This window comes from Taeniopygia guttata, chromosome 18 (assembly GCF_048771995.1).
Source record: "Taeniopygia guttata chromosome 18, bTaeGut7.mat, whole genome shotgun sequence".
NCBI lineage: Eukaryota > Metazoa > Chordata > Aves > Passeriformes > Estrildidae > Taeniopygia > Taeniopygia guttata.
Genome location: NC_133043.1, coordinates 9721707 through 9748741, shown reverse-complemented (window position 1 = coordinate 9748741; position 27035 = coordinate 9721707). Strand labels below are relative to the sequence as shown.

At 42.1% G+C, this 27035-nt stretch overlaps 4 protein-coding genes across 20 annotated transcripts in view; 2 read left to right on the top strand and 2 right to left on the bottom strand.

Moving 5' to 3' along the window:
* The window catches only part of MBTD1 (mbt domain containing 1), a 32949-nt gene extending 17009 nt beyond the window's left edge, over positions 1-15940 (top strand). For 7 of the 12 annotated variants that reach the window (XM_030287559.4, XM_030287561.4, XM_072937091.1 and 4 more), the window contains 8 exons: positions 1221-1455; positions 2663-2718; positions 2970-3074; positions 3878-4031; positions 6458-6540; positions 7465-7699; positions 8312-8389; positions 12219-15940. In XM_030287559.4, coding sequence (XP_030143419.1) covers positions 1221-1455; positions 2663-2718; positions 2970-3074; positions 3878-4031; positions 6458-6540; positions 7465-7699; positions 8312-8389; positions 12219-12337 — 1065 coding nt within the window. In that variant the 3' untranslated portion in view covers positions 12338-15940. The remainder of the gene's footprint in view (positions 1-1220; positions 1456-2662; positions 2719-2969; positions 3075-3877; positions 4032-6457; positions 6541-7464; positions 7700-8311; positions 8390-12218) is intronic. The other 5 variants (XM_030287565.4, XM_030287562.4, XM_030287560.4 and 2 more) reach the window with 2 other exon arrangements.
* Positions 15941-16354: 414 nt separating this feature from the next.
* On the bottom strand, positions 16355-18653 carry NME2 (NME/NM23 nucleoside diphosphate kinase 2; the record flags this gene model as incomplete). The annotated part of the gene is given in 5 exon segments (NM_001204762.1): positions 16355-16591; positions 17026-17138; positions 17621-17722; positions 18264-18396; positions 18597-18653. Coding segments are annotated over 4 exon segments (462 nt in total). The 3' UTR covers positions 16355-16473.
* A 1062-nt stretch (positions 18654-19715) lies between these two features.
* Positions 19716-23789, bottom strand: NME1 (NME/NM23 nucleoside diphosphate kinase 1). Of its 3 annotated transcripts, none has more exons than XM_072936873.1 (5): positions 23662-23789; positions 22768-22900; positions 22147-22248; positions 21386-21498; positions 19716-21055 (listed from the first exon to the last, which is right to left on the bottom strand). In XM_072936873.1, exons 2-5 carry the CDS (start codon positions 22894-22896, stop codon positions 20938-20940), a joined length of 462 nt encoding a protein of 153 aa, XP_072792974.1. In that variant the 5' UTR covers positions 22897-22900; positions 23662-23789; the 3' UTR covers positions 19716-20937.
* Positions 23790-26116: 2327 nt separating this feature from the next.
* SPAG9 (sperm associated antigen 9) overlaps positions 26117-27035 on the top strand; it is a 57825-nt gene continuing 56906 nt past the window's right edge. For 3 of the 4 annotated variants that reach the window (XM_030287550.4, XM_030287548.4, XM_072937151.1), the window contains exon 1: positions 26118-26573. In XM_030287550.4, coding sequence (XP_030143410.2) covers positions 26268-26573 — 306 coding nt within the window. In that variant the 5' untranslated portion in view covers positions 26118-26267. Of the gene's footprint in view, positions 26574-27035 lie in introns of all 4 variants that reach the window. The other variant, XM_030287546.4, reaches the window with a different exon arrangement.

The following is a 27035-nucleotide window of genomic DNA, read 5'->3' as shown; positions in this document are numbered from 1 at the left end:
TGCAGCACAGTGTGAAGAACTGAAATATTTTGCAGTGGCACATTAGCTCCTGTTGCAGTGAAGGAGGTACAGTAATTTCTTCCCTTAGGTACAGTTTTCTTTGGAATCCTTTCTCCAGTTATGTCCACACTTGTCAGTATGTATTTGATAAACTATTGGCTCTAGAAAGAATAGCTCTCTGTAAAAACTAGTTGGTCTATTTTGATTTCAAAATACCCCATTTAAAAAATCCACAGAAAACCCAGAAGTGCTCATAAGTTACCCTGTGATATTAAGAAAAATGAAAACTGATTTTTCTAATTCAGGAATTTTTTTTTTTCATGCACTATTTCAAGAAACTGAACAGAAAATGTTAATACAGCATGGATGTAGAAGGAATGAAGATCATATTTTTAAATCTTAGTATTTTTTTCCTGCTCTGGACTAGGTTTCTTTCTTTCTTAGTCATGTCTTCAGGTGTGGCAGCTGCTGTATAGTGTGCTGGAAATTTACTTGCCAATATTGTGAGATGATGGTGTATTTTACACTGCATGTAATGTTTTAAAACCAACCAAAATGCCTTTCTGCAGTTGATAATTTTTATTTTAAAATTGGCTCAGTTAGAAGCCAAATTAAATTAGCAAGATATCAGTCCTTTGGAGAGTTTGTCATGAAGATAGCAAGTGATAGATGCTGATTTTTAAATACAGTCTGTTTTCACAAAGCAGATTAACATCTGATTCCTTTATTTTGTGTATTTTGAATAAATACTTTTGTAAATGGCCAGTTTTACATATATTGAAGGTTTATTTTCCATGTCTTAAAATGAAGCATTTAGTCCTGTTTTTAAAATGTTGTATTTTGAGTGGAATGACAAAGCAAGAACAAAAGATCTTGAGGTTTTTCTGGTTAAAGTTGTTTCTCAAGGTAACTCCACCCATTGTTAACAACTGAACAAACATTCATTATGTCAATGGAAAGTTCCTTGAATTTATGTGAGAATTGTATCTCATCTTAAGGGACAACCTTGAAACAATTAGAGCATTTTAGGTTCTGTTCTTAATTTTCTGAAATATTTTGTTACAATGAAATCGAAGACAAATAATTTGTGTCATTTCTCCAGATTGGTTAACAAGTACTTCAGTTAACTGACAAGTGCATCAATACTGTGCTTTAAAAGACAGGAAATGGAAAAGCAGAGGATATATTCTTAGAGAATGTGTGTTTTGTGTTGTTTCCAGGTGTCTGAGAGTATGCAGTACCCGTTCAAAACTTCCATGAGGGTGGAAGTAGTGGACAAGACGCATCTGTGCCGGACGAGGGTGGCCGTGGTGGACAGCGTGGTTGGGGGCCGCCTGAGGTTGGTGTATGAAGAGAGTGAGGACAAAACTGATGACTTCTGGTGCCATATGTACAGCCCACTCATTCATCATATTGGCTGGTCTCGGAGTATAGGACACAGGTTCAAAAGATCGGGTAAGTTTGGGTTGGGTTAGAGGTTTTGTAGCCAGTGTTGGCTGAGAGGAGTCTAGCTTAAGCAGTTCTGTTCTCTATACAATTAATCAAACTACCTTGAGTAATGGCACTTGAAAATGTTATGTAATGTAGCCCAGGAGTTTTGCCAATTTTATGACACTCAGTTATCAGTTAAAATTATAAATAACATATTATACAGCAGTGGAAAAGCCACAATAACCTTTAAGTTGATTTCTAGTGTTTAGAAGATTCAATGATAAACAGAGGCCAGCAAACTGTAGGCAGAAAAACCTTTAACTGCACAATTCAAGCATGGTAAACTTCAGTAAACTTCACTTTTCATGCTGATACCTGGAATTACAGCCCAACTCCACAAACTCCTGGTTTCTTCACATCTGTCTTCTTCATTGTACAATACAACATGGACAAGTATCCCAGTAGATACAGAATTTCTGTTTACTGGCAATTTTAAAGACTGTCTAATACTTTATTTTGTAGTATTTACATGATTTAGACGGCATTAGGGAATGGACTGGGAAAGTGAAATGACAATGTGATAGAAGGGACACAATTAAGACCTTTGTTACCTAAAATACAAAAGCAATTGTAATTTGAAATAGTTAAGGCTTCTAAACAAACAAAAAAAAAAAGTCTGGGTTTGTTATTATTTCTCTGTTCCTTTGAGTTGGTATCCCTTGTCAGAAACAGAATTTCTGTAAAGCACTCCACAAGGCTTCCCTTCAGGGAAATGCCTTCTGTTTTCCTAATGCTTCAACTTTCTCTGAAATAATTTATAAACAGATAGATATAGAGACACATATATATAAAGTGATTATATGTAATTATATAAAAACGTAATTTTCTGTCATAGCATAGTGCAAAGTAGTTTAACTGCCATTTTTTTGCAAAAGCTTCAATTTAACACTTCCATCAATTTTGTGACATAATCAAATGGTCTTGTAAATATTGGATATTGTTTTTTTTTCCATAAATTATGTTTGATTTATAGAGGCAGCTCAGGTTGAAGTCAGCAAGGAAAATGGATGGATTATGTCCTCCTGATTTTTGTGGTAGTGTTACTAATAAACTGTGGGCCTCCCACACCAGTGATTGTGTCCTGTTGGTTAAGATATTCAGAAAAACATAATGTGTGCTCTGTGAACAAAACTTCTGAACAATATTATAGTATTACTATTATTCTTTGTAGATATTACAAAGAAACAGGATGGACATTTTGATGCACCCCCACACTTATTTATGAAGGTGAGTTGAATAGCTAGAACACTCTTTGGAGAGTTGATTGAGGACCTTTAGTTCCTGTTGTATGTAAACCAGACCTGAAACATCCTGGCCCAGCCCAAGTGGTTCTGCATGTGTTATCCAATCTGACCTCTTTGATATCAGCAGAGGTGGTAGAACAGATATTTCAGTCTGTTGCTTTGGAAGTGTGGGGTTATGTTTTGTTCCAGGCTCATTAAATTCTTTGTTTTTGCTGCTGTTCTGTGATTCTTTAGGTAAAAGAGGTTGATGCAGCTGGAGAGTGGTTTAAAGAAGGAATGAAATTGGAAGCTATAGACCCCCTAAACCTTTCAGCAATATGTGTGGCAACTATCAGAAAGGTAAGAAAGTGAATGTGCATTTTGGGGAGGCAAAGAGGAATCCTTTTCCCCTAGCCTTTATTCAGGCATGAAACAAGAAGCTCAAAACCAAAATTAGGAGAGCTCATTCACACAGTGAATGGGGTATGTCTGTAAATTGTTTATATACAACTTCTATGAAAATGTGCTCATGTAAATTTGACTTTAATCTCTGGAAATTCAGCCTTACCTTTAATTAGAATGTATTTGTGAGAGGAATTGCAGGAAAACATTCTGTTAATTATACCAAGTGTTTTGCAACTGTTCAAAACTAGACATCATTTTGCTGACTTGCAGAAGTCTATGAAGATATTTTAAGGCTGTCCTTCTTTTTTAGTTTGATTGAAAGGAAGCCAATCCATGTGAAATCTGATTTAAAAGAGAAAATGTAAAAACCAGCTTAGCTGAATTGTTTAATCTTTCAAGTGAGGAGATTTGTTATGATTTTGAGTAATGGTATACTGAATATCCTTGCCAGCTGAAGAATAGACTGAGTTATAAAACTTTAGGAGTATAGCTGATGTTCACAAGAAAAGTAAACTAGAGATCAGAAAAAGGAAATGTTGATCCCATAACTCTGCAGTTATCAAAGTTACATGTAACAGTTGCATTCAGTCTTAGAGACAGGTATGATTTGGAGGGTTTTTGTTATAATTGAATGTCCTTCTAAGTGTGCTTCCATTATTATTGAGTTGCTTTCACTCTTGAAACATGGCATGCTTTCTTTCTAGCTTTCTCACCCAGCTGAAGGTATTTAATGTGAAATTTTGTTTCTCTTTACCAAGGTGTTAGCAGATGGCTATCTTATGATTGGGATTGATGGCTCAGAAGCAGCAGATGGGTCTGATTGGTTTTGTTACCATGCCACTTCCCCTTCTATTTTCCCTGTTGGTTTCTGTGAAATTAACATGATTGAACTAACTCCACCCAGAGGTACAGGTAGCATTCTGACACCTTTTATTGTGAATACTACTCAGTGATACTGTATGTGCCATATGCTTTGTTTCTTAACTCAGCCTATAAAATTCAGGTCACTTCTTAGGACTTTCTCAAGTCTGAAACAAATACAACAGCTTTACTTTGAAGTAATCTAAACCAGAGGTCACCAACTCTTCATTTAGAAAAAGTTAGATTGTTTATTGGCTGAAATAATTTGCATTTGCTGTCAGAAATTGAGGATTCCACTAAGTCAATGGAAAATGTGGAAGTCACTAAAAGGGCTCTTCAGAAAGTGTCACTGGTTGGGAAGTCCTGGCCACAAAAACAATTAATGAACACTAAAGAATCTCAGGCTAATTTACAACTATACCAGTCAATTTTTGGAAGGCTATACACAAACTTGAGCTTTAGGACTGTACACTAAATAAACCCCTCTGTGAGGAAAAGCTGTCTGTTCATAAGCACATGTGCCTACAGAAGACTTTGCCTTCCTTTTCCCATTTTTTGCCTTGGTCTGGCACATTTTAAGAGGATCATAGCTGTATAACAGCAGATTACAATGATTTCCTATGGCCTTTTCCCTCCATTCTCATTCTTACAGCCTTCTACTTGTATTTAATGAACTATTTTTCTAGGTAATAGCTACAGTGTAATGCAGCATGAAGAAAATAATTTCATACCATTTTTGTAGTGGTACAGTGACAACTCTGTCACCCTAGAGAGTGTGGAAAGTGCAGTCATACAGATTTAGTTTTACTTTTCAGTCAACTCATTTAGTGAATTTATTGTCTAGAAATTGATGGGCACCAGCATCCCTCAAAAATCTGAGGTGACGAGACTCTTGCTATGAAAGTTTTTATGGGAGAAAATGCTTGTATATCAATACATATCAATCAGTTTAGAAATACATATATGGAACTGATGAGACAGAATAGGAGAAAAACTTGCCTTTTGGTTTCACTCCTGAAACACTACTTTCAGAATGTGGATTTTGTTGTTAGCACATTTGTGATACTTATAGTGTTTCTTGTATCATGGCAACCTAATTCTTTACCTCCATGTACATTTTCCCTTTTATTGCAGTTTTTCCTAAGTCCTGTGTTATCAGCGAGAGGTGATTATAAATCATACGTGCAATAATCTAAAAGTTACTTGGAAGATAAATTACTAGCAGTAAAATACAGAGCATAATGCACATTAGCAATTTTGATAGGACCAAAGTGATCGAAGCTCCTTAGCTCTAACAAGGAGGGCACTTTGCTTTCCAAATTATGGGCTGGAAAATGGAAAGCCTCTTAATTCCACCTGGTCTGACAAGGCCCACATGCACATTTCCTGTGTGTGATGAACTTGAGTACAAATATATTGTGTAGCAGAGGAATGTTACATTGAGAAGAAAATCATTAATATGCAGTATTGCCATTATTAATTAACTGCAGCTGCATCTGTTCATGGAGACATTCCATAGCCAGTGTGAGCACTCTTATTCAAGTTGCATTTAGTATTGTGAATAACTTCAGTTTCTATGAAATCATTGGACTTTGCAAAGCTTTTTCCTCCCAGACTTCTTCATCCCATGCTGTAATCAGTAGAAGATGAAGATGCTTAGGCATTTTGAGGGATGGGATTGAATTTTTGGGCTGTGGGTACTGAGAGTGGCAGCCTCTGCCCCCACAGAGATGGGATCCAGACCTCTCCTGTAACTCCCACACTATGCCCACTGCACTGCAGATTTTCAGGATGTCCATCACTGCACACTGCTGCACAGAAATCCTCCAGGCTATTGTTGCTCCAGCTAGAATTAGAGAATTATTAGTTTAATTATTATTTAAGTTGTTATAGTTGCTCAAAGGAAAAGATATTCCTGTGTTTTATGCATATTCAGTAGCAGCTACATATCTTTTTGAGAGATTATTTTCTTCCCTTTATAATAGCTTTTAAAAAATCCTCTAATTTTCCATAGTACGTATTACTGCTATTTTTACCCTTATTAAACTTTTAAAATATCCATGTTTATTCTTTCCATTCTGTTCCTGACAATTTAAGTGTTTCAATAGTGGAGCTATTTCCCCACAGGGAAGAAACTGGATGTTCTCAATTCTGTGATCTGCTCTGGGTCATTTGTGTAGGGCATTTGTAGAGATAAGAATCTGCGTGGACAAAAAACTTCCAGTTTAAGTGATTAATCTTAAATGATATCTTCTATGTTACCCAGTGCTTCATTCTTCTTGTTAGTTGTAAATGGGCTATGTCTAGGTGGCTTTTTGTCCCTTAGATCAAAGCTCAGAGAGTGGAAGTTTCTGCTACTGATGTTTGACTTTTGTTGGTTTTTTAGCTCTAACACACTCCCAGTGTGCTATTTTTGCTGTTGTTCATACACATGAAGTTTGCAGTTGATGAATGAAAATGTTGTTTAAAATCCACAGGTTATGCAAAACTCCCTTTTAAATGGTTTGACTACCTCAGGGAAACTGACTCAATAGCAGCACCAGTAAAGCTCTTCAATAAGGTAATGAAATTATGCATGTTTGTGTGGAATTAGTATTTTCTTTACATTTTTGCATAGTGCATGGGATGGACCCATTTATTAAATACAGTTTTGAAAAGCAAAAACTTTCAGAGATAACAACCATTTGAGTAAACAAAGTTGGTTGTTGGAATCTGTGGTATTGATGATTCCAAGATTGTAAAAGTCTCTGTCTGTCAGCCCCGCTGCCAAAGCAGAAGCCATAATTGGTCTGTGCTGGTTTCAAGGTTGTTTATTCTGTTTATCTCTAACATGTTCTGCTGCCCTGCCGCAGCTCTGTCCTGCAGGGCAGCGTGTGGGGCTCTGCCCTCAGTGGGATGGTACAAACATTAAATACCACAAACTACCTGTGCTGGATTGACAATAACGTGCCAATATCTGTCACCTACGTTGGACAGTGTGTCCCCAGCCTGAACCAACAGAAAAATGCCAACACCACAGTGAAACATGGAGGGCATGAAGAAGGAGAAAAAGGACAAGACACACCCAATTCCTCCATCTTGTCCACTTTGGGCCTCTTAGCTAGAATCCTAAAATTTTAATTCTGCACCTGTGCCACACTTAATTATGACTTATATCAAACACTCAGAGCTTGTAATTCACCCTGTAAGATTGAAAACTCTTTTCCATGGACAGAGATCACAGCCAGTGTCTCTGGGGGCTCTGTCCAGGGGGGTTCTGACCCCTGCCAGGGTCCCAGACCTGCCAGGGCAGCCAGAGGGAAGCCCTGGATTCCCACAGTTGGTATCTCTGAAATGTTGAGCAGATGCAGAGGTGCAGGAAACTTCATCAGTGATACATTTTTTTCTATATTAAGTGGAATGAAATCCCTGTTTCACCACTGTGCTTGAACTATCTTGATGAACACGTCTTGTTTACTGATGTTTGCCACCTTTGCTTCCCCAGGAAGTTCCAAACCATGGGTTTCACGTTGGCATGAAGCTGGAGGCCGTGGATCTGATGGAGCCTCGGCTGGTGTGCGTGGCCACGGTGACGCGCATCATTCACCGGCTGCTGCGGATCCACTTCGACGGCTGGGAGGATGAGTATGATCAGTGGGTGGACTGTGAGTCTCCAGATCTGTATCCTGTGGGATGGTGTCAGCTCACTGGGTACCAGCTCCAGCCTCCAGCGCCGCAGTGTGAGTCCTGCTTTGGCAATAGTGAGAATTAATTTAATGGGGGCTCATTTTCCTTGTTTTTTCCACTTAGGTCCCCAGGCATAACAAAAATAGAAAAAACTCTTGCTAATGCCTGGAAGTTCTAATTCACAGTTCTAATCTTTCCCACTTTGACTTCTAAAGTATTTCTGAGTCTTTACTAGTCTGAGTTTTTTACTATTTTTCAATGCCAGAAGATGCCAATTTGATGCCTGGAAAAAAACTCTTGTTAGTTCTGGAGGAGCTCACTGAGAATTTATATTTCTTTAAGACTGCCAATACATGTTTCACCTCCTGAATTTGGTGGAACTCAGCCTCTGCAGAAACTGTATCTAATTTATTACATCACAACTTGTCCTGTCAGATCAAGTGAAAATAACTGATGAAATGCATTTCAAGAACTGTTTTTTAATAAGAGGGTAATGAGCAAGTTCTTGTTAAGTAGTTTAATGCAAATTGGTTTCCCACAGTAAATTTCTGTCTTTGTTCAATCACTAAGGAAAAATTCTGTAACTGTGTAGCAGCTTTGACACATTTTAAAGTGTTTTTTTTTTTTTTAAATAAGCATAAATTTTGAATTCTTCATTTTTGCAGCATCAAGAGATAGCCAGTCAAGTTCATCCAAACAGAAGAAAAAAGCTAAATCGCAACAGTACAAAGGACATAAGAAAAGTGGGTGACAAAACAGTGTTTGCACTTTACCTGATGTTTTAAAGTTTGTGGTCTCTACCTAAGTCCCTGTTCTATTTGGAAATGTTTGTTATGCTTAAAGGTGCAGTATACCACAAAAGGAACTTCTTCATTGAGAATAACTATTTTTTTATAACTCTTGATAGGGTAGTTGTTGCTAATTATAATAATCTATGAATTGTAGATGGATAGTGGTTAAAATATTTTGAGCCCTTCCAGCACAGACAGCCCCCGAGGCCCTGCAGCCTCCCAGGAACAGCCAGGAGCTCAGTCCTAGCCTCCAGACAGGTAACTGGTCACAGCAGTGTGTCAGTGCACAGTGGGAAGCTGTGCTCCAGGGTGTCATGTGCTGACTCATCCAATCTTTCTTTTTTCCCTTTTTTTTTTTCCTATGAATTTTAGTTGGTTTAATTTTTTTTTCTGCTAGAGAGCTTTTCATTCTCACTGATTCACCATGTCATTGAATTACTCATAGCAGAGGGTTGCAGGTGGTTTAGAATTTCAGAGGAAGAAGGATGTGGGTTACTGAGAGTCCCAGAGGGGCTCTGCAGATTGTTAAAATATAAAAAATGCTCCCTGTAAAACAGAATGGTAATGCAGATCTGGGAATATTGGATGTAAGTAGGTCATTATTGTGTATTATCCTTTGCAGAGAAAATAACTATATGCTGTAAATAAACATTTTTGTCTTTGTATCAGAAAAACGCAGTTATCTGGGAAAATATCTTTGGAATGTGTTATTTGAAATTCTGTGGATTACTAAGAAAATATATTTGAAGCAGTGTAATTGTGCATGTGTATAAGTGAGCAGAGAAAAACTCTTAAAAATTAATTGGTAATATTGAAGTAGATTAAAATTTTGCACTTCTTTAAATATAGTTTACATAATGCAATCAATCTTGAATTATACAAGTTCACTTCAAGGATCTGGTAGTTTTTTCTCTTCCCTTTTCCTGATATCTCTGGCAACATAATGAAGCCAATTATTGCTAACAAACATATTGTGGCAATAGGAGCTGTCAGACAGGCTGGATGATGCTCTCCCTGCAGGACAGTTGCCAGGCTGACAGATTTAGCTTCAGATTTGCTTGATTACTCCCTTAAGCTTGCCTTAGTCTGCACAGGCTGCCCTGTCAGCACTCTCTACTGGCTCTGGAATACATCCAGAACAGTTTCTCTTGGCCATGTGTTATCCATTAACAGACTGGGGGAAAAGGAGCCCACGTGCCACCTTTAGGCCCTGAGGAAAACTTTTACTCTTATTTTGTGCACCTCTCAACACTTCTCAAGGACCTCTTTAGTTTCACTTCATGTTCCTGCTGGTACATGCCATGTTTAACAGAGCCTTTGATGCCAAAGAGAAGTCTTGCTTACAGGAGAGTGTTCTGGAGCATCTATTTGTGCACAATTGTTCTTTTGTGCCAAACCTACACCTGCATTGCATTTCTATAATGCAAAGACATACACAGTCTGAATTTCTGTCTCATTAGATCTCACAGTTCCTATGAAACATCTGTGTTCCTTGGTTTCTGCTACTCAGTCATCAGTTGAGGGGATGATTATGATTAATTGAAGGCAATTTTTCAACACTGAGTTTTGGTAAGGCTGGACAACATTGATTTTGTTTGTGGTGTGGTTAGCCTTGTCATTGCCCAAATATGTTTGTGTTTATATTGAAACCAGCAAGACCATGCCTTTTCAGTCTCTTGAAAGGGGGCATCACCTTGAGACCATCTAATCCGTTTAGAACATGTTTGAGATTGGCCAGAACTCAATTATTAATTATGTGCATGTTCCTCAGCATCACTCATTGCCTGATATTGGAGTAGCTGTAGTACACGTGCAGACACAGTGCAGGGGGTGTTTGCATGGCTTTGAATGGAGTCAGTGGAACATTAGTAGAAAAACAGTGTCTGTTCTGAAACTTCTTGTCTGTGGGAGATCTCAGTTAGGGTTCAAACCCAATTCTTTCCCCTTTTGTATTGTCATGAGTACAGGAGGAAGGTTCAGCTCTTCACCTCGGTTTGTATGAAGTGGTTTTGCTCTCTAGCAAATTCCTGGTGCTGCTTTAGGGTGCATAAGTACTTTGCATCTTTCAGTCATCTGAAATGATCTCTTGAGCAGTGAAATTCAGAACCTACAGCCAGCCTTGCAGAGGAGGAGGAGACTGTTCCCAGAGATTCACCCAACTGAAAAAATGGGGCATATTGCTCTATTCGTATTGGTTTTGGGAGGTTTGAAAGTCATGGCATCAGACACAATCTGCCTCTGGCAAAATCGCTGAGATGATGCAAAAAGGAAATACCTGGCCCAATCTACATTCCTTTTCCTTCAGTTGGATGACTTCCATTAGTTTTTCTTTTTCTTCTTTCAAGCAATTTGGTGTGTAGCTGTAACTAAGCTTTTCTAATGGAGGATTGTAGTTAAAAACTGGATAATAGGAACAAAGTAAGATATCATTAAACATCTAAATGCTAGGACTTTGGTTCAGGTGAGCCAGAGACAATCCAAGCAATGCCAACTGCTGTTACTTCTCTGCCTGCAGGAGTTTCCTGCTCGGGAGAGAAGGGAAACAACGTGCATGGTGGGTTGGTTTATATCCCTGAGCTCTGTGTAACCTTTGCTTAAGGTATTGCAGCCACTCTGACCAAGGAGCCAGTTGTGTCTCTTATCATTTAAGCAGCATTTTTTTGCCCCCCAGGGATCAGGAATCTTGGTCAAAGTTGGGTGTGATGCAGGGAAAAGTATTTGGGAGAAAGAATAAGGAAGGGATTGTGGGCTCTGTAGGTGGAGGAGGAGTCTATTGAAGAAAGATGGGTAGAGCTTGCATTATGCTGCAGCAACTTTTGGCATCTTCTACTATCTTAATTTGCAAATTTTATTTTTATTTAGCTCAAGTGCTCGTTTCAACATAGAAAATTTTAAAAAGAGTAATCAAATAGCTTGAAAGTTACTGCAGGGTATCAGTAAGCTTATAAATTACTGCAGGGCTGTCAGTAGCAGCAGGTTCTGGATTGGGCTGTTTTCCTTTCACTGCATATTTCTGCATTTCAAGACAAATTGACAAGGTATATAAACTTTATATTGCATAATTATAAACTTTGATAATTTTCTCATTCATTTGGCCATAGAGAATCATTTATTTTTGTATAATCAACCCTTTAATGTGGGTACTGCACCTTTAATGAACGTTTACATGTTTTGTTTTCCGTGTTCTTTTCATTGTGCTCATATTTTGAGAATCATCTCTACTTGTTAGTGAAACTGGAAAAGTAATTGTGACATTGCTATTCATATCTTTCTCTTAATCTCATTTCTATTTAATTTTGATGAAAGAAGAGAAGATTAAAACTAAAAAAAAATGTTTTGCTTTAATGAAACTTCTGGGATCTTAAAATTTTATTAATAGATTGAGAAATCTTTGTTAATATGTTTTGTTGTCTCACACAGACTGTTTGCAGTAACTGGGCTAAGTAATTTGAATTGTAGGTTAACTACAATTAAAATTTAAATGTTGGCCATTTAAAATTTCATTTGTGTAAAGACTAAATAGGAAGCAAAGTGGTTTAAAAATTAAAGTGGTTTAGAATACTCAGTTCTTGAGAAAATCTGGTAGAGATTCTTGTAAGTAATTTGAAATCTGTTAATATTAGAGCATAAGTTAGGATTCCACCTGCACTCACAAAGTGCCTGTTCTCTGTGGCATCCTGAGCGTTAAAGCATCACTAAAATGCAGCATATGAGAAAATGGGGAATCTGGGATGCTCCCAATAAATGATATAGATGTTTAATGTGGATTTTTGATTTGTAGTGACTTCGTTACAGCTGAAGGAGGAGCTGCTGGATGGGGAGGAGTACAGCTTCCTGCAGGGAACCTCTGACCAGGAGAGCAACGGCTCTGCCAGCTACTACATCAAACAGGAGCCCTGAGGCAGCTCCAGGAGCAAGGGGCACAGCAGTGCTGATAGGAAATGAACCTTTCTCCAACACTGACTGATTCTATTCCCACTTGGATGGTGCAGTTCAGGTGACTGTGCCTGGGGTGCTTTGCTAAATGTAGATGAATTAGACTCAGTCCAGAATTTTTTGGAAGGGCGGGGAAACTATTTTAGTGAAAAAGATTTTTCAATTTATTAAAAACAAAAAACAAAGGACACTTTTGTGTTGTATTTGAAGCTTTTGAAAGAATTTTGTAATATTTTCAAGTTCAGATTTATTGTGCATTGTTAACAAGAACTGAAATTCTAATTTTTTTGTAAGATTAAAGTTTATTCAGCATGATTGTGGGAAGCAGTTGGAGGAAGATATAGTTGCAAATACAAACGAACTGTCATAACAAATGAACCTTTTTGGTACAAGTTGGGAGACTGTTAGACTCTTGTGAACTGCACTGGTCATGCCTCTGGTTTTTTAATTGTGAAAATAAGGCTTTAAAGCCCTGATTTAAAGGCATAAATTATAAATGGAAGACAGTCCTGTAAAGCTCTACTCAGTGAGTAGCCCCAAGTGCAACGGAGCCATCGCCTGAGGAAGATTTTAACTTTTCAAAGTGTTTTTATTTAGTTTCAAAGACCCTTTTTTTGTATAAGGTTTTTGTTTTTTTAACATTCTTTAGGGTCTGATTCAGTGCCCATGAATATCAGCAGCCTTGTCTGTGCCGACTGCAGTGGGCATTGGATGGGCTCTATAAAGCTCTGTCTGTATATGAATGTCTGTAGTCTTGGAATGCTTCAGCAAATGTTTACAGAGCCCTATGCCAAACTGGAACTTCAGAAAATTCTCTCATTGGAAGATTAGTTGTAGCTCTGAATTTTGACTGAAGAAGCAGCTTAGATGGACAGTCACTAAGGATTCCCTTGGTAGTGGGAAGGAACTTGTGAGTATTCTTGTGATTTTTTTTTTTTTCCATTCAGAAAGCCTTTAATGTTTCTTTACCATCTTAAATATTTATCTCTGGTCGTTCAGAACTGATGTGCCACATGGTTTCAGGAGATCTGAAAGGAGCCCTACAATGTGGATTAAAAATTAGTTCAGTCCTGCATAGCCTAGTGTAACACAGGACTTGAGAACAGTATCAAAATCGCATGGTTTTAGTCTATAATTCATAACACGACCATTTAAACACAAAGTATTTTTGCAGGAGCTCTTCATAATTTGGATTTTATCTTTCCATATTTTTAACTTTTGTACATTTTTTAAATGGAGTTGGTGAGTGAGGTGGTTGATCAGCCCTGCAGAGCTGTGACTGGAAGAATGTGCATCAAGAGCTTTAGCTTTTACCAGTAAGGTTCATTAACTAAACTCTCAGGAATTATAAGTTCTATAAGTGCTTCTGGGTCTTCACAGGTCCCCTTCAGAGCAGTACAATGATCATCTGACTCTTGACCATAAATTAGGGCTTAAAAAAAATTGATCAAAAATTACTAAGATTTGTATCCTACAACCTAAGGAATGCTTTAAGGATATCAACCCACAGAGCCCCGGGAGACCATTTTTTGTATATTGTTGTTTGAGCTTAAAAAAAAAAGTGCATAGAAAGTTGAAAACCAGCAATTTGATTATTTTCTAAAGTATTGCTCCAACTTTAGGTACATAGTATTGGTAATATACACAGGTTTACCTCATTCTATGCAAGAGGGATTAATTATGTAAAGTTTTGTATTTACTACTGGAAGTAAAACGTGCTGTATAGTGTAGGAATGTCTGGAATTCTTTTCTCCCTTACTGGTAAAATTTCTTAAATAATGGCCTGGTTTTAACAACAGCTTCTTCTATTGACAGAATCTGTTAATCTGATTGCAAGAATCTATAACTTCAGATGGTAAAGACATTTTAGCTCCCTAAAATAGCCATAAAAAGGACTTTGTTGGACCTGGTAGTCTTCAATAGCTTATCTCAGATTCTGACCCACCCATGATGTTTATTTTGAACAGCCTATATTGGAGAACTAGGATTAGAGACCATTGTAGTGACACTTTGAGCCTTGATTGTTTTCCTGTGTTCTCAATTTAATCTGCTGTAAAATCCAGCTCTGCAAGCATTGATTTCATTTGGTAAGTATAGCACTATTGATTTTATTTTTTTTTTAATGCAACAACTTGCAGGTTGTCCTATCAGCTGGAACAAGGTTCTCACAGTCTTGCTTTCTTCTCTCATCAACAGCTTCTGACTTCAGTAGAAAAACTGTTGCATTAATTTGTGTGCCATAATGTAGACGGTCGGGCTAGTTAATGAGTGAGGTGCATTGCCCAGAGACTAAACTGAATATTGCCCAGGCTCATCCCTGATTTCAGAGTTGGTCTTTAAACGTCAAGAGGGAAAATTAGTCTTAATATACTTCCTGTGCTGGGAGAAATGTAAGAATCTGTTCTGAAGTCTGTCAGTCTTTAAAATACTCTGTTCTTCATCAAACACTAAAGTCTGTGAGGTGATGTATGTTCTCGGGTGTGACTTGAGCAGTTGCTGAAATGCCTTTTGTGTCTCTGAGTTCATAACACCCTCAGTTGTGTTACTGTCAGGGGCAGTGCCCCCTGTGCTGAGCGAAGCGTGGGCAGAGCTGCTGGAGTCGGTGCCTGAGGAGCAGCTCAGGGGGCAGCTGAGCGAGGTGCTGCCATGGCTGTGACCCCCAGAGCCCCGGGGGCTGTTCTGGGGCAGCTCCCTGGCCCTGCAAAGCTTCCCGTGCCTCTGGGATGTTCTCTTGGCTTTCCAGCTGTGGTACTGCCTGAGAGAGCAGCAAATGTTGGACACCCAAAACCTTCCATGGGGTTGGACTGATTCTGGCATTTGGTACAGCAGCTTTTCCTGAGCGTGAGGCAGCCTGACTTGGCTGCTGCCACTCTTTTCTTGTTCCAGATCTCTCTGCTGATCTTTGATTATTACATTATTTTCAGTAGGACTCTCTAACCTGTTCCTTGCTGCATCTGAGGAAAGCTACAGCAGTTATTGATTCCTTGTTCTACAGATACTAACACGGGTTTCAGTGTTTGTTTTGGGTTTTTTATTGTTGTTTTCTGTGATGTGAATACCCTCCCTTGATCTTTGTACGATGGTGCTAATACATTTGGTAACAATCCTTTATTGGGAAGGGATTTTTTAAAACTGTGATTTCAGATGAATTTTTCTTCCTTTTGGTTTTTTTTTTTCATATTTAAAATGAAAAGCCACAACCATTTATATAAAAAAGGCATCAGCTTTGGCCCCTAAGAAAATGTTGGGGCAGGAATCAAGAATAAACAAATGGGTTTTTACATAATTTCTGTATGTATTTGATATATAGATCAATATCTGTACAAATTTAATCTTTTATTTTCTTGGTAATTTGTGTGGTCAGTGAGAGAGTATTTAAAGCTTTCTCATGCAATGTACATAACTCAGTGAAAAAATGCTTTTGGAAAAATTAATGTTACTTTCATTTTTACAAGACTGCAGATTTTCAGCATGGATGTGAAAAGCATTAAAATCATAACTTTGTGTACAAGATGAAAATAATTCACTAAATTTGCTTTTTACACAAAATAAAAATGATTAAAAGTCTTTTTCTGAATAGTGATCGTTTTGCTTAAAACACTCTTAACTCTATTAAAAATACCCACAATCTGTAAAAACATGAGTATTTTACAGAATTTTAAAGTATGTTGGTGTGACAACACTGAGCACAAAGTAAGGAGTTAGATAAGAAAATGTGAATTAAATAAGCATTTCAGAGAGCAAGTCTCATTTCATTTAGTGTTAATATTTGTGTAAGGAGGAAAATCTTGTGGTATCCCTTTTTTCCTCTAGCTGCCTTGGAAGTAGCTCTTCCCTCCCTTCAGCTCTCCCTCTGCAAATTTTTCACTGTTTGAGTCCAACAGCTGTGGCAGGGTCATATGTCAGAGGCTCCTGAATGACCAAAATGAATTTCTGAGTATTTGGACAGGGGTCTGTTGTAAGTGAATGCACTACAAGGAAGTCGTTCACACCCATTTATTTGACAGTCACTTTCAGCACTAAGGTAGCTGTGCTTGCTCCCAGGGCAGCAGCTGGAATGAGATGAGGTGTTGGAAGGCACGAATCCCTGTGGGAACCCATCACTCATAGATCCAGTCGTGTGCACAGGGCTTGAAGTCGATGAGCTCTGCGGGTTTGAACCACAGGTTGATCTCCTTCTGTGCACTCTCCACAGAGTCGCTGCCGTGGATGATGTTCCTGTGGAAGGAGACAAACATTGATCCCTATAAAAATACACTTCCAGCAGCTTTGTTCTCCCTTTGCAAAAACGTGAATGAAGCATCTAGAGAGGGAGACTAGGCTGTTATTTCAGGCAGTGTTCCAATACCCTCACCCCTCCAACAGCTAATTATGCCTACCAGGGTCACTCTACTGTTCTACAGCAGCTGCTGGCAGAGCTTACATGCTGCTCTGGGGAGGAGCTGGACTGCAAACAAAGTCAGCTTTGTACCACTTTCCTAAGCAGCAGGTATGCACTGTGACCTGCAAATGAAATACCATCAGACTGAGGTCTCTATCACCAATTTTGGCTTTCTAGAATAAAAGACTGCCAACAATTTTTGTGTTGGCAGGTAAATAGTGAGTAGGAGCTGTTGAGTTTTTAGTATCAATTAACAGACTTGAGTACAAACCTTCCCACTTGAATGCAGAAATCACCACGGATGGTGCCAGGCTTGGAGTCTGCAGGGTTGGTTTCCCCTAGCATGACTCTCACAGTTTTAACCACGTTGAGTCCTTCCCATACCTTAAGATAAAAAACACAAAAATTCTCTTCAGCCATGCTTATGCAAAATACTGACAATTCATATTTGCTCTACCATATTCTGCAAAGAAACAAAGGCTCTACCATTAAAGATAATAACCTCACCTAGATTATCTCTTGGGCTTGTACAGGTGACAAGGGGAAAAAACATATTAAATGACACACAAGTTGGGTTTTTGTGTCAGAGAGCCTGACCTTTTTTTGCCCAAAACAGATTTTTTGGTGTAGAAGATTTGCTTTCAGGAATTTTGCTTTATAAATTTATATATTAGGCATTTTAATACCCATTCTATATGTGCACTTTGCTTATTATATTGTAATTTCACTGTCTTAATTTTAATTACGTTTTTATTTTGCCACCTTTGGAATTAGGTAGTTTGCAGAGTATCTCTGAATATTCTTAATAATTTACAGAGCAAAACGAATATTTTCAAGAAAGTAATCTTAAATGAAAATCAACTTACCATGGCCACAATAGGTCCAGAGTTCATGTATTTAACCAAACCAGGGAAGAAGGGGCGGTCTTTCAGGTCAATGTAATGTTGTTTGAGAAGGTCTTCAGAGGCCTTTAAAAGGACAGATGTAACTTTAAATATAATTTTCTGAATATCATTGAACAAAAATTGTTATAGGTGTAAGACTGTGGTGTTAGTGACTAGATTCACTAATAATGTTACCAACAATGCTGCAGTGCTATAGTGGCTATCAGCGGGAGCTCCTGCTGTAGCATTAAAGGAGCTCTTTGTGGCTGTGCTGAGGATTGTCAGTATGATTTCTTGGCACGGCAGCGAGCCTCTGCGATAAGCACAGCTCAGGATCCCGGGGTGCTGTTACCCAGCACAACCTTTCAGCCAAGGCCATCCCAGCTCTCAATCGGGCTGCATTAAACCTCTGAAGCAAGATTCGGTGTTTTTGGAGATAAGCCACGCGGCGGGCAGGAAGGAGAGCGGAGGCGCTCGGGCACATCCGCCCATCCGCTCGGGCTCTGCCGCAGGAGGAGCCGCAGCGGAGCCCGCGGTGGGCGCGGGGTGGGACGGGGCTGGGGCGGGGTGGGACGGGGCTGGGGCGGGGTGGGACGGGGCTGGGGCGCGGCGCGGGGGCACTCACGTGTACGAACTTCATGGCCACGAGCCGGAACCCTTTCTGCTCGAAGCGCTTGATGATCTCCCCGACCAGGCCGCGCTGGACGCCGTCGGGCTTGATGGCGATGAAGGTGCGCTCGCCGTTCCCCGCCATGGCGCTGCGGGCGGGAGCGCGGCGTGAGCGGGAGCGCGGCCTCAAGGTCGGGGCGGCCATGGCGGGACCGCCCCGCCACGCGGCACCGCCACGGATCGGCCCCGGATCGTCCCACGGATCGTTCCCGGCCCGGCCCCACCGCGCCCCTCCGCCCGCCCGCCCGCACCCGGAGCGCGGGGCCCGCCCGGCCCGGCCCGGCCTCACCTGCCCGGAGCCGCCGCCGCCGCTGCCGCCCGCGCCGCCGCCGCCGCAGGAAGGGCCGGAGGAGGCGGGCCCGCCGCGCAGCCCCCGCCCCGCGCACAGGCGGAGCCGCCGGAGCGGCGGCGCTTCGGGGGCGGCACCGCCAGCGCCGAGCGGAACCGGGATCGCACCGAACCGAACCGCAGCGAGCGGCCGCTGCGGGCCCGGCGGCCGAGGGGCGGCTCTTGGCCAGGCCCGGCCGCACCTGTCGCCTCCGCCTCCTCGAGGGTTATTTACAGACGCAGCAACTGTAGCTTAAGCCTGCGCTAACACAACTAAATCATTTTTTAGTATTTTTTTTGCTGGGTTGGCTGCTCTCAGCTGACCCCGCCGCCTGAGGGTTGGTCCTGCCAACCGGGCTGCACCGCACAGCACGGCCACAGCTCCTCGAAAGAATATTTATCACAGAAAAGTGATGTGGAATCTGTAACACAGGAACATCATTGGTAATTTTATTAGGAAGATGAAGCCACCAAGTGTCAAAACCGCACAGTCCTTGAAGTTGTGTCACAACATGAAGCAGGGAGCGTTTTGTTACTTTTTATGATGTTCACTACTTGGCCCTTTCCTAGTTGATAAAGCACCTTTGCCTCAGCAAGTTATAATCACACACCATCGCTGCAGCTGAATATCAATGAAATAAGTTCTCCAGTCCTTGCGTTGTCTCTTATCGAGAGGCCAGTTAGTGTTTTCTCAGGGTCAGTTAGTGGCTTCCACTGGACCTACTCAGGCACCTCAGCCATGCAGGAATGCTGGCCTCCATCTCTTCCCAGTCACATCGCGTTAGAAACACTAATCAGCAGCTTCCTGACAGCCCCAACACCTCCAGATAAACCACATTTCTCTATTTTGCAGAACTGAGACATCTCAAGTAACCTTTCAAGCAAAGATTAAACTGCAGACTACTCATCTCATGCTTAGGTTTGTCACATAGTCCCTTTCCTCCAACTTCTTTTAACCTAATGATTTATTTTCTGTAACACTGAATATTTTCAGAAGAGAAGCTCACAGCCTCACCTACAGCTTCGTAGTTAGAGAATTTGTTCCCCCTCCTTATACTCATGAATTAAATATAAGACAAAATATTTTAAATTTCATTTTATTTCCTTTAAGAAGCAGCAAATATTGTTTTATTTTGTGCCATCTCTTTTTTAGGCGCTCGATACCACCATAAGGTATCATAGGCTTTCAACTTTCACTGCATAGTTCAGTATTCAGATGCAAGAACTCACTGTGTGGGAAAAAAAATCGTAGAGCTTGAGCAACTGATTCCATGAAACTCTTGGTCTTAGTGAATAAAATGTTGCAGGGAAATAAATACATAATATCAATCCACACTTCCTCATCCAGTACATCCAGTTTTTGCTGTTGAAACTGAAACACCTTCTGCATTGTTATGACTCTACTTCTTTACATCATTAAATAAATACAAAATGATGGTGATAAAGTCACTTCTGAAACAACTTATCCGAGGACCATTTGCTTTGTAGTTGCAGCTACTGAGGAAACAACACTAATGAGAACACAACTAAACTATCAGCTGTTCAGCTGGCAAAGCAAACACCACTTATTGCTCTGTGCAGTGTCAGAGAGCTCCTGCACTGAAGTGCTAAAGGTAGAATCTCCCTCATCCATCCTCACATTAATCTTCTTTTCACATAAAAGGACATTTCATCAAGCCTGGCTGGTTAATCTGTCCTTAAAATACTACATAAATCCCACGTGGAAGGAAAAAAAAGCGAGTTGAAACAGTGTCAGTGTGGAGGCCAGTTGTCATTTTAGCCAGAGTTGAATTCTTTATGAGCACAGCATGTTCTGGGGAGAAAAATGGGCTTTTTTTTCTGCAGCTGTTTTAGGAATGGGGACACACTTGATATTAAGTAAATCCTCAACATTTGAGCATATTATCAATGGATTTACACACCATCAGTTGTCCCCTAATGTTTTAGCAAAGTTAACCTCTGACTCTGAGCCATTTGTGTATTTATTTACCAAATAAATTTTTACCCATTTTTTTGTTTTCCAAAACACTCTCTGTGACTATTAAATGCTTCAGAAAAATATATGTTATCTGTTCTGTTTTCATCTCATATCTCTCAATCCCAGAAGCAGCTTTTAAAATGTGCAATTCATCTATAGTTTGACAGCTTTTAAATCAAAGGAGCAGCAAGCACTGGCTCTATTTAACATCCACAACACAGCAAACTCACTGTATTCTGAGGTTTCTACCAGGGAATTCTTTGGAATAGCTAGAGGCTGGCAGCTGCTCGTGGACATGGGAATATCAGAAGATCCAGGCTGGGTGTTAATCATAGATCCACTCATGAGCACAGCTTCTATAATCAACCAGTTCTTCAGGAGTGAACCATAAATTGATCTCTGTCTCAGCACTTTCCACAGAATCACTGCCATGAATGATGTTCCTAGGAAAAGAAAAGGTGAAAAAAAGAGTAAAAGAATTCTTAAAGTAAAGTAAGCTTCTTGTTTTGAAGTTATTCCTAATAAGGACAGAAGCTTTAAATAGCAATAAAGTAGGAAAAGACACAGCATAGGCAGTGCCAGCTTTGCTTATTTTTGTCAATGGGAACAACTATTACATGATCCCCATCCTTAAATACTAATATGTCATGGGCACAGGGAATGGCAGCTCCCTGTGTAAGACAGTGAAGGATGGAGCACAGTTCCTGTAGATATCATGACATAACTCTTGGCATTTAGTGCTTTTGGATGATACCAAATGCTTTTAAATTTACTTTCCAACTTGGACACAGAAGTCCCCACGAATAGTGCCGGGCTTGGAATCGAATGGATTGGTTTCCCCCAGCATCATTCTTCCAGTCTTAATCACATTAAGACCTTCCCACACCTTAAAGAAAAAGAAATCCATTCAGATTATTAAAGTTAGCAGCAGATAACTTTTATCATCCACGAGAACACAGGGCTGTCCATCATGGCACAAATCACCATCTGAACATTTATCACAGTGAGACAAATTTCTTTCAAATTCTTCTGTCAGATTCTTGAAGCATCTGCTCACATGGTCCCCTTCTATTCAGTACCCCTCCTCTCCTAGGGTGGGGAGAGAACAATTTTCCATCTCAGTTTGTCAGTCTCACACAGAGCTGTCTGCTCATGGGAAAGCTTGGCCTCAACTGTTTTACAAATACATTATCAAGGAGAAAAAGAGAACTAAAGTTTAAATGTTCCACCATCCTTTTTCAGCTTCCTTACTACATGGCATTTCAGGATGGGACTTTTGTGCAGGTTTACTGTTTCTCAAGGTCATGGTTGTGATTCGTTTCTGCCCCTGCCATCTTCCTCAAAAACCTGACTCAAAGGAGAGAAAGATTATGAGAAAAGATTAAACAAAAATAGTTAACAGCACATCTTCCTCATCACAGTATTTGAATCCAGATTTTAAAATCCTTTAAAAAATAAACTAGAATTCAACTAGACACAATCTCATTGCAGGGAAGACAATCAAGCAGTGTGGTTTTCCTCGCCAGGAACTCACCATGGCTACAATAGGTCCCGAGTGCATGTACTGCACCAGGCCATCGTAGAATGGCCGGTCCTTGAGGTCGATGTAGTGTTCCCTCAGAAGGTCCTCAGAGGCCTGGTTTAAAAACCAGATAGAGAAAAAAGCTTACAGTAAGAGCTTAGTGAAATCACAGAGATAAACCACAGAGCACTGGTAATGCTGGAACCTGCACGCACTTAAAAATTCAGTATTTCTAGCACCTTCCTAGGAGTACTTTTGGTTGATATGTATTTGAACGGTTTGCTTAACCACAACTAACTTAGAAAAGTTTTTGTTGCCAATACAGGCAGTTTATGTGACCTGGGATTTGTGAGAGATAATCAAAGATATCTATTTGGCATGGGATGCACCTGAAAGAATACTCTCTTCAGACTAAGGGCATCAGGTTACTAAAATTAGTGTGCTTAGCATGTCTAAAGCATTTAGCCAGAGCTGGGAATTGGAACTTTTCCAAAAACATCCCAAGTACGACTTCTCAAAATTTCACTTTTAAATGTTACAGAGGCCACATTTGTTGTTATAGGACGCTGCTGTATTTGAAGGCTACAGCTTTCAAATATAAAAAAGCAGACACAGCAATTGAGGAGAGCTTACATGTATTAATTTCATGGCTACCAGTTTGAATCCTTTCTTCTCGAAGCGTTTGATGATCTCCCCCACCAGCCCCCTCTGGACCCCGTCGGGCTTGATGGCAATGAAGGTGCGCTCATCAATTGCAGCCATGATCCTGAGGAGGGAGAGAATAAAATCTGTTATTCCAGGACTGTGCAATCCCAGCCCATCCCAGCCCTGCATCTGAGGGTCAGTAATCCATGGTCTCCAACGTTTGGACAAACCAGCGACCACACACAGGTTTTCCCAAGTGCTGCAGGAGTGAGTTTGAAGCAGAGGAAGGGTGCCAAGCATAGGAACAATCAGCAAATACTGAAATCAGAAAAACTTTGAATGGAAAGGAAGGTAATGATCACCACGGATCCAGCTTCCAGTGCCGTGCAATAAATTAATAAATTAGTACACACACAGAGTTTTCACCTGGAAACCAGCGGGACCAGAGGGGCTCCAAGCCCCACGCTGGAGCACACCTGAACGGGCAGGTGAGGGATGCAGGGCTGCGGGGAGGCTCCGCGGTGACACTGCCCGGGGACAGGGGGACCCTTCCCGCTGCCCCGCGACTCGGCTTACCCACTGGTGGCCCGGCGGCTGTGCCAAACGGTGTCCCCCGCTGGTGGCCCGGCGAGTGTGGCAGCGCGAACACCCCGCTGCTCCCCGGCTGTCTCGCAGCCGTGTCCGCCGCTGTTTCAGCGGTGGCTCTGTCAAGCCGTGTCACCGCGGGTTCTCACCCGGTTTAGCCGTGCCCCCCCGCACGGCGCTGCCGCGGCCACAGCGCAGTGTCCCGCCCGCCCCGGGCACCGCCACAGCCCCGGCCCCTTCCCCGGGGCCCGGGCACCGATCCGTGCCCCGATCCCCGCCCGGAACACCCGCACCCACCTGCGCCTCTTCCCTCGGAGCGGGGTGCCGGGTCAGCCCTGCCAGCATTTCAGCCTTGCCTGCTGGATCACGGCTTCTATTTAACAAAAGGCACGTAAGGTCATTGTAATAATTATCGTTGTCGTACTGTTCTGCTTGTACTTCCTCTTAAAAGGAGGTAATTAATTTTTTTTTTTTCCTGGTTATACTGTGTTAGCTCTTTGAGTCAAAAGACCTTTCAACCACCTACCACTGAGCTGCTTTGCCTTGACCATTTTATTGCCTTCAAGAGAATTGAGGATAAAGCATCTGGATGGAAATCCGTGCTTGTCCTGGTTTTGCTTCCAAACTGAGATGAACCTCCCGGGCTCCACTTGGCTGTTCTTGAAAGCAAACAATGAAGATTTTGCTTTCCTCTAGGCATGACTTTGCTGCTTGACAGGGAAAAGTTCAGCTTTTTGGTAACAAGGATTTCCTTATTTGGGATCCCTTGTCTTCACTACATTCCATCACACATCCATGTGGTACTTTTAGTTCTGGTGAGAGACTCCAGATCTGACCTAAACATCAATTCAACCAACTTGCTTTCTTGTATTCAGGGTCCTTTTCCATCACACTTTCCAAGAGCTCTGATTTGATGTTTTAAAAATCACAATGTCATACATTCTAGCAAGTCCTCCTTGAGGTTATTTTGGAATTAGTTTCTGAGTAGTCTCCTGACAATGCAAATCCAATTTATTCTCTTGCTTTGATACATATTTATTTAAGATGTTTCATACTACTTAAACAAACTCTAGTGCTGTAATCCTCACTATGGCAAAATAATACATAACAATAGAAGAAAGGTCTCCAGAAACAGGATGTTTACAAAAATATCAAGTTTAAAGCAGCAATAGGACATCTATTTACAGTCTTGTTAAATCTACGTAATTTACTGATTAAAGCTTAGGACTTGCCCGAAGGTGGGCAAGCACGACTTCCAGCTTTACCAAAGGTCTGTCCTGTGATCTGTGCCAAGTCTTTAACCTCATTAAATAAGGGTTAACTCTGCCACTTTTGAGATTAATCCATGATTAGCAGAGCAAGTTGTTACTGTATAAATAAGCTTCTGTTGGTTGCAAATTTTACCAAGATCACTTAATTACATTGGAAATTACATGTTTATCTAAAATGTGAAGAAGTAGAGTCTAGACAAATCATTTCTAAAATATTGACTGATCACGGGAGAGAAGTAAACACCTCCAAAGTTCTCAGTGAGTGAACTAAGTGTAACTGCTGAGCTCAAACCACTTCCACATTACTTAAAACCAGCAGAGATTTTTAAAACAGGCCTGAGACAAAGAACTGACTGTGAATGTCTCCAGACTTCAGGAGAATTTAACACAGCTCCAGCTTTGCTGGTTTGGCCCCAGCTTTAGACTGGTCTCAGCTCACAGCCTCTGTTTGTATCACCCAGAATACTTGGGGTTCTCATCAAAACTCATAATTTATGCTGTGTCCCTCTTGCTCCTTGTAACCAGAGTCCTAACTCCGACATGCTTTGTTGCTCCAGGATATCCTACTCTTCATTTAGCTGAGTGCTGCTATCATTCATCATTCACAAGCTTGTGAATGTCTTTATCTTGATTTCTGTTGTGTTTTAAGATATAAACCACTATAGAATTAAACTTTCACAAAAATTTCTTCCTCTGGGAAAGTGCCAGTTAAACTCTTCTAAACATGGAGTGATCCGAGGGCTGATTTCCTTCCCTGGTAAATCACGACTCAATTTACTTGGTGGGGGGGTTAGAGGCATGGGAGAATTGTGTCTTTTGGGTGTGCGGACCCAATGGCCTGGCACATCAGCACCACAGAAATATGAAGCTTTGGTTGATCCTGGTGCACAGTGCACGTTAATCCATCAGGACATGTGAGAGCAGAACCTGTTTGCTGCTGGGGTGATGGGGGATCACAGCAGATGACCCCGCTGGAAGCTGAAGTGAGTTTGACTGGGAAGTAGTGGCAGAAACCTGCTATTGTGACTGGTCCAGAGGTCCCTTGGATTCTGACATAGATTTCCTCTGGAGCAGCTATTTCAAAGCACTTTAAATACCAGCTTGGGAGGATGACGATGTCTAAACAAGACTCACAATAAATCCAATATACAGGGCTGGAGTGTTTTCTTCTTTGTCATTCCTGCGCAGACTCACTGGCTCAGTGCATGAAGAGACAAGGCAGCACATGTATTTAAAGCACAGTTCCTGCCTTAGAACCATTCCAAATAAGAGAAAATTAAGTGCAAGGCTCTGCTGCTCTCCAGTGGAGCTGAATGCAATCACCACAGTTAAAATTCCATCTCTTCTCAAGCTTTCTGCCCCCGCTCCCGCCGCCCGCATCTTCCCCTCACGCAGCCCCAGCCCCGCCGTGACGTCACCGCCCAGCCCCGTGACGTCACCGCGCAGCCCCGCCCCGCCCCGCCCCGCCCCGCGGTCCCGGCAGCCCCGCCCGGCGCGGCGGGTGAGGTCAGAGGCGCGCGCCGCTCCCGCCCGGCCCTGCCGAGGCTCCGCCGCCGCCGCCGCCGGGCGCCGCTCCGAGCCGGGCCCCGCTCCGAGCCGGGCCCCGCCAGGCCCCGCGCAACCCCCGCCGCCATGGAGCTGGCGGACGGCGTGGTGTACCAGGAGGATCCCGGCGGGCCCGGCCCCGCCATGATGTCGGAGCGGGTGTCGGGGCTGGCGGGCTCCATCTACCGCGAGTTCGAGCGGCTCATCGGGCGCTACGACGAGGAGGTGGTGGCCGAGCTGATGCCGCTGGTGGTGGCCGTGTTGGAGAACCTGGACTCGGTGTGCGCGCACAGCCAGGAGACCAGCGTGGAGCTGGAGCTGCTGCGGGACGATAACGAGCAGCTGCTCACGCAGTACGAGCGGGAGAAGGCGCTGCGCAAACAGGCCGAGGAGGTGAGCGCGGCGCTGGGCCGGGCGGCCGCACCTCCCGGGCCTGCCGGGGCACGGCGGGCGGCGAGTCCCGGGTGCTGGAGCTGCGGGCCAGACGCGGCTCGGCGGGAGGAATCCCTCCCGGTCCGTGCGGCTCCGTGTGTTTGCCATCCCTGAGCCGCTGGTCCCGGAGGGAGCCCCGGGAGCCGCTGCGGAGCGCTGCGCTGCGCCGGGGCCGCGGAGCGAGCGGGAACCGGGCGCTGGTTGCGCTGTCACGGCCGCGCGGGATGCTCCCGGCGGAGGGAGGCGGGCTGTCCGTTTCTGCGGAAATAGTGACAACGCGTTTGGGAATACGCAGTGTCTAGGCTGAAGCTCTCAGAGCTGCTGCTTAAAGCTGCGGGCAGCAACAGGTGGTGTGGACTCTCCAGTGACGTCGACTCTGATTTTGGATGTTAGATGTTTTTATTTCAGTGTCTGTACCAAGAA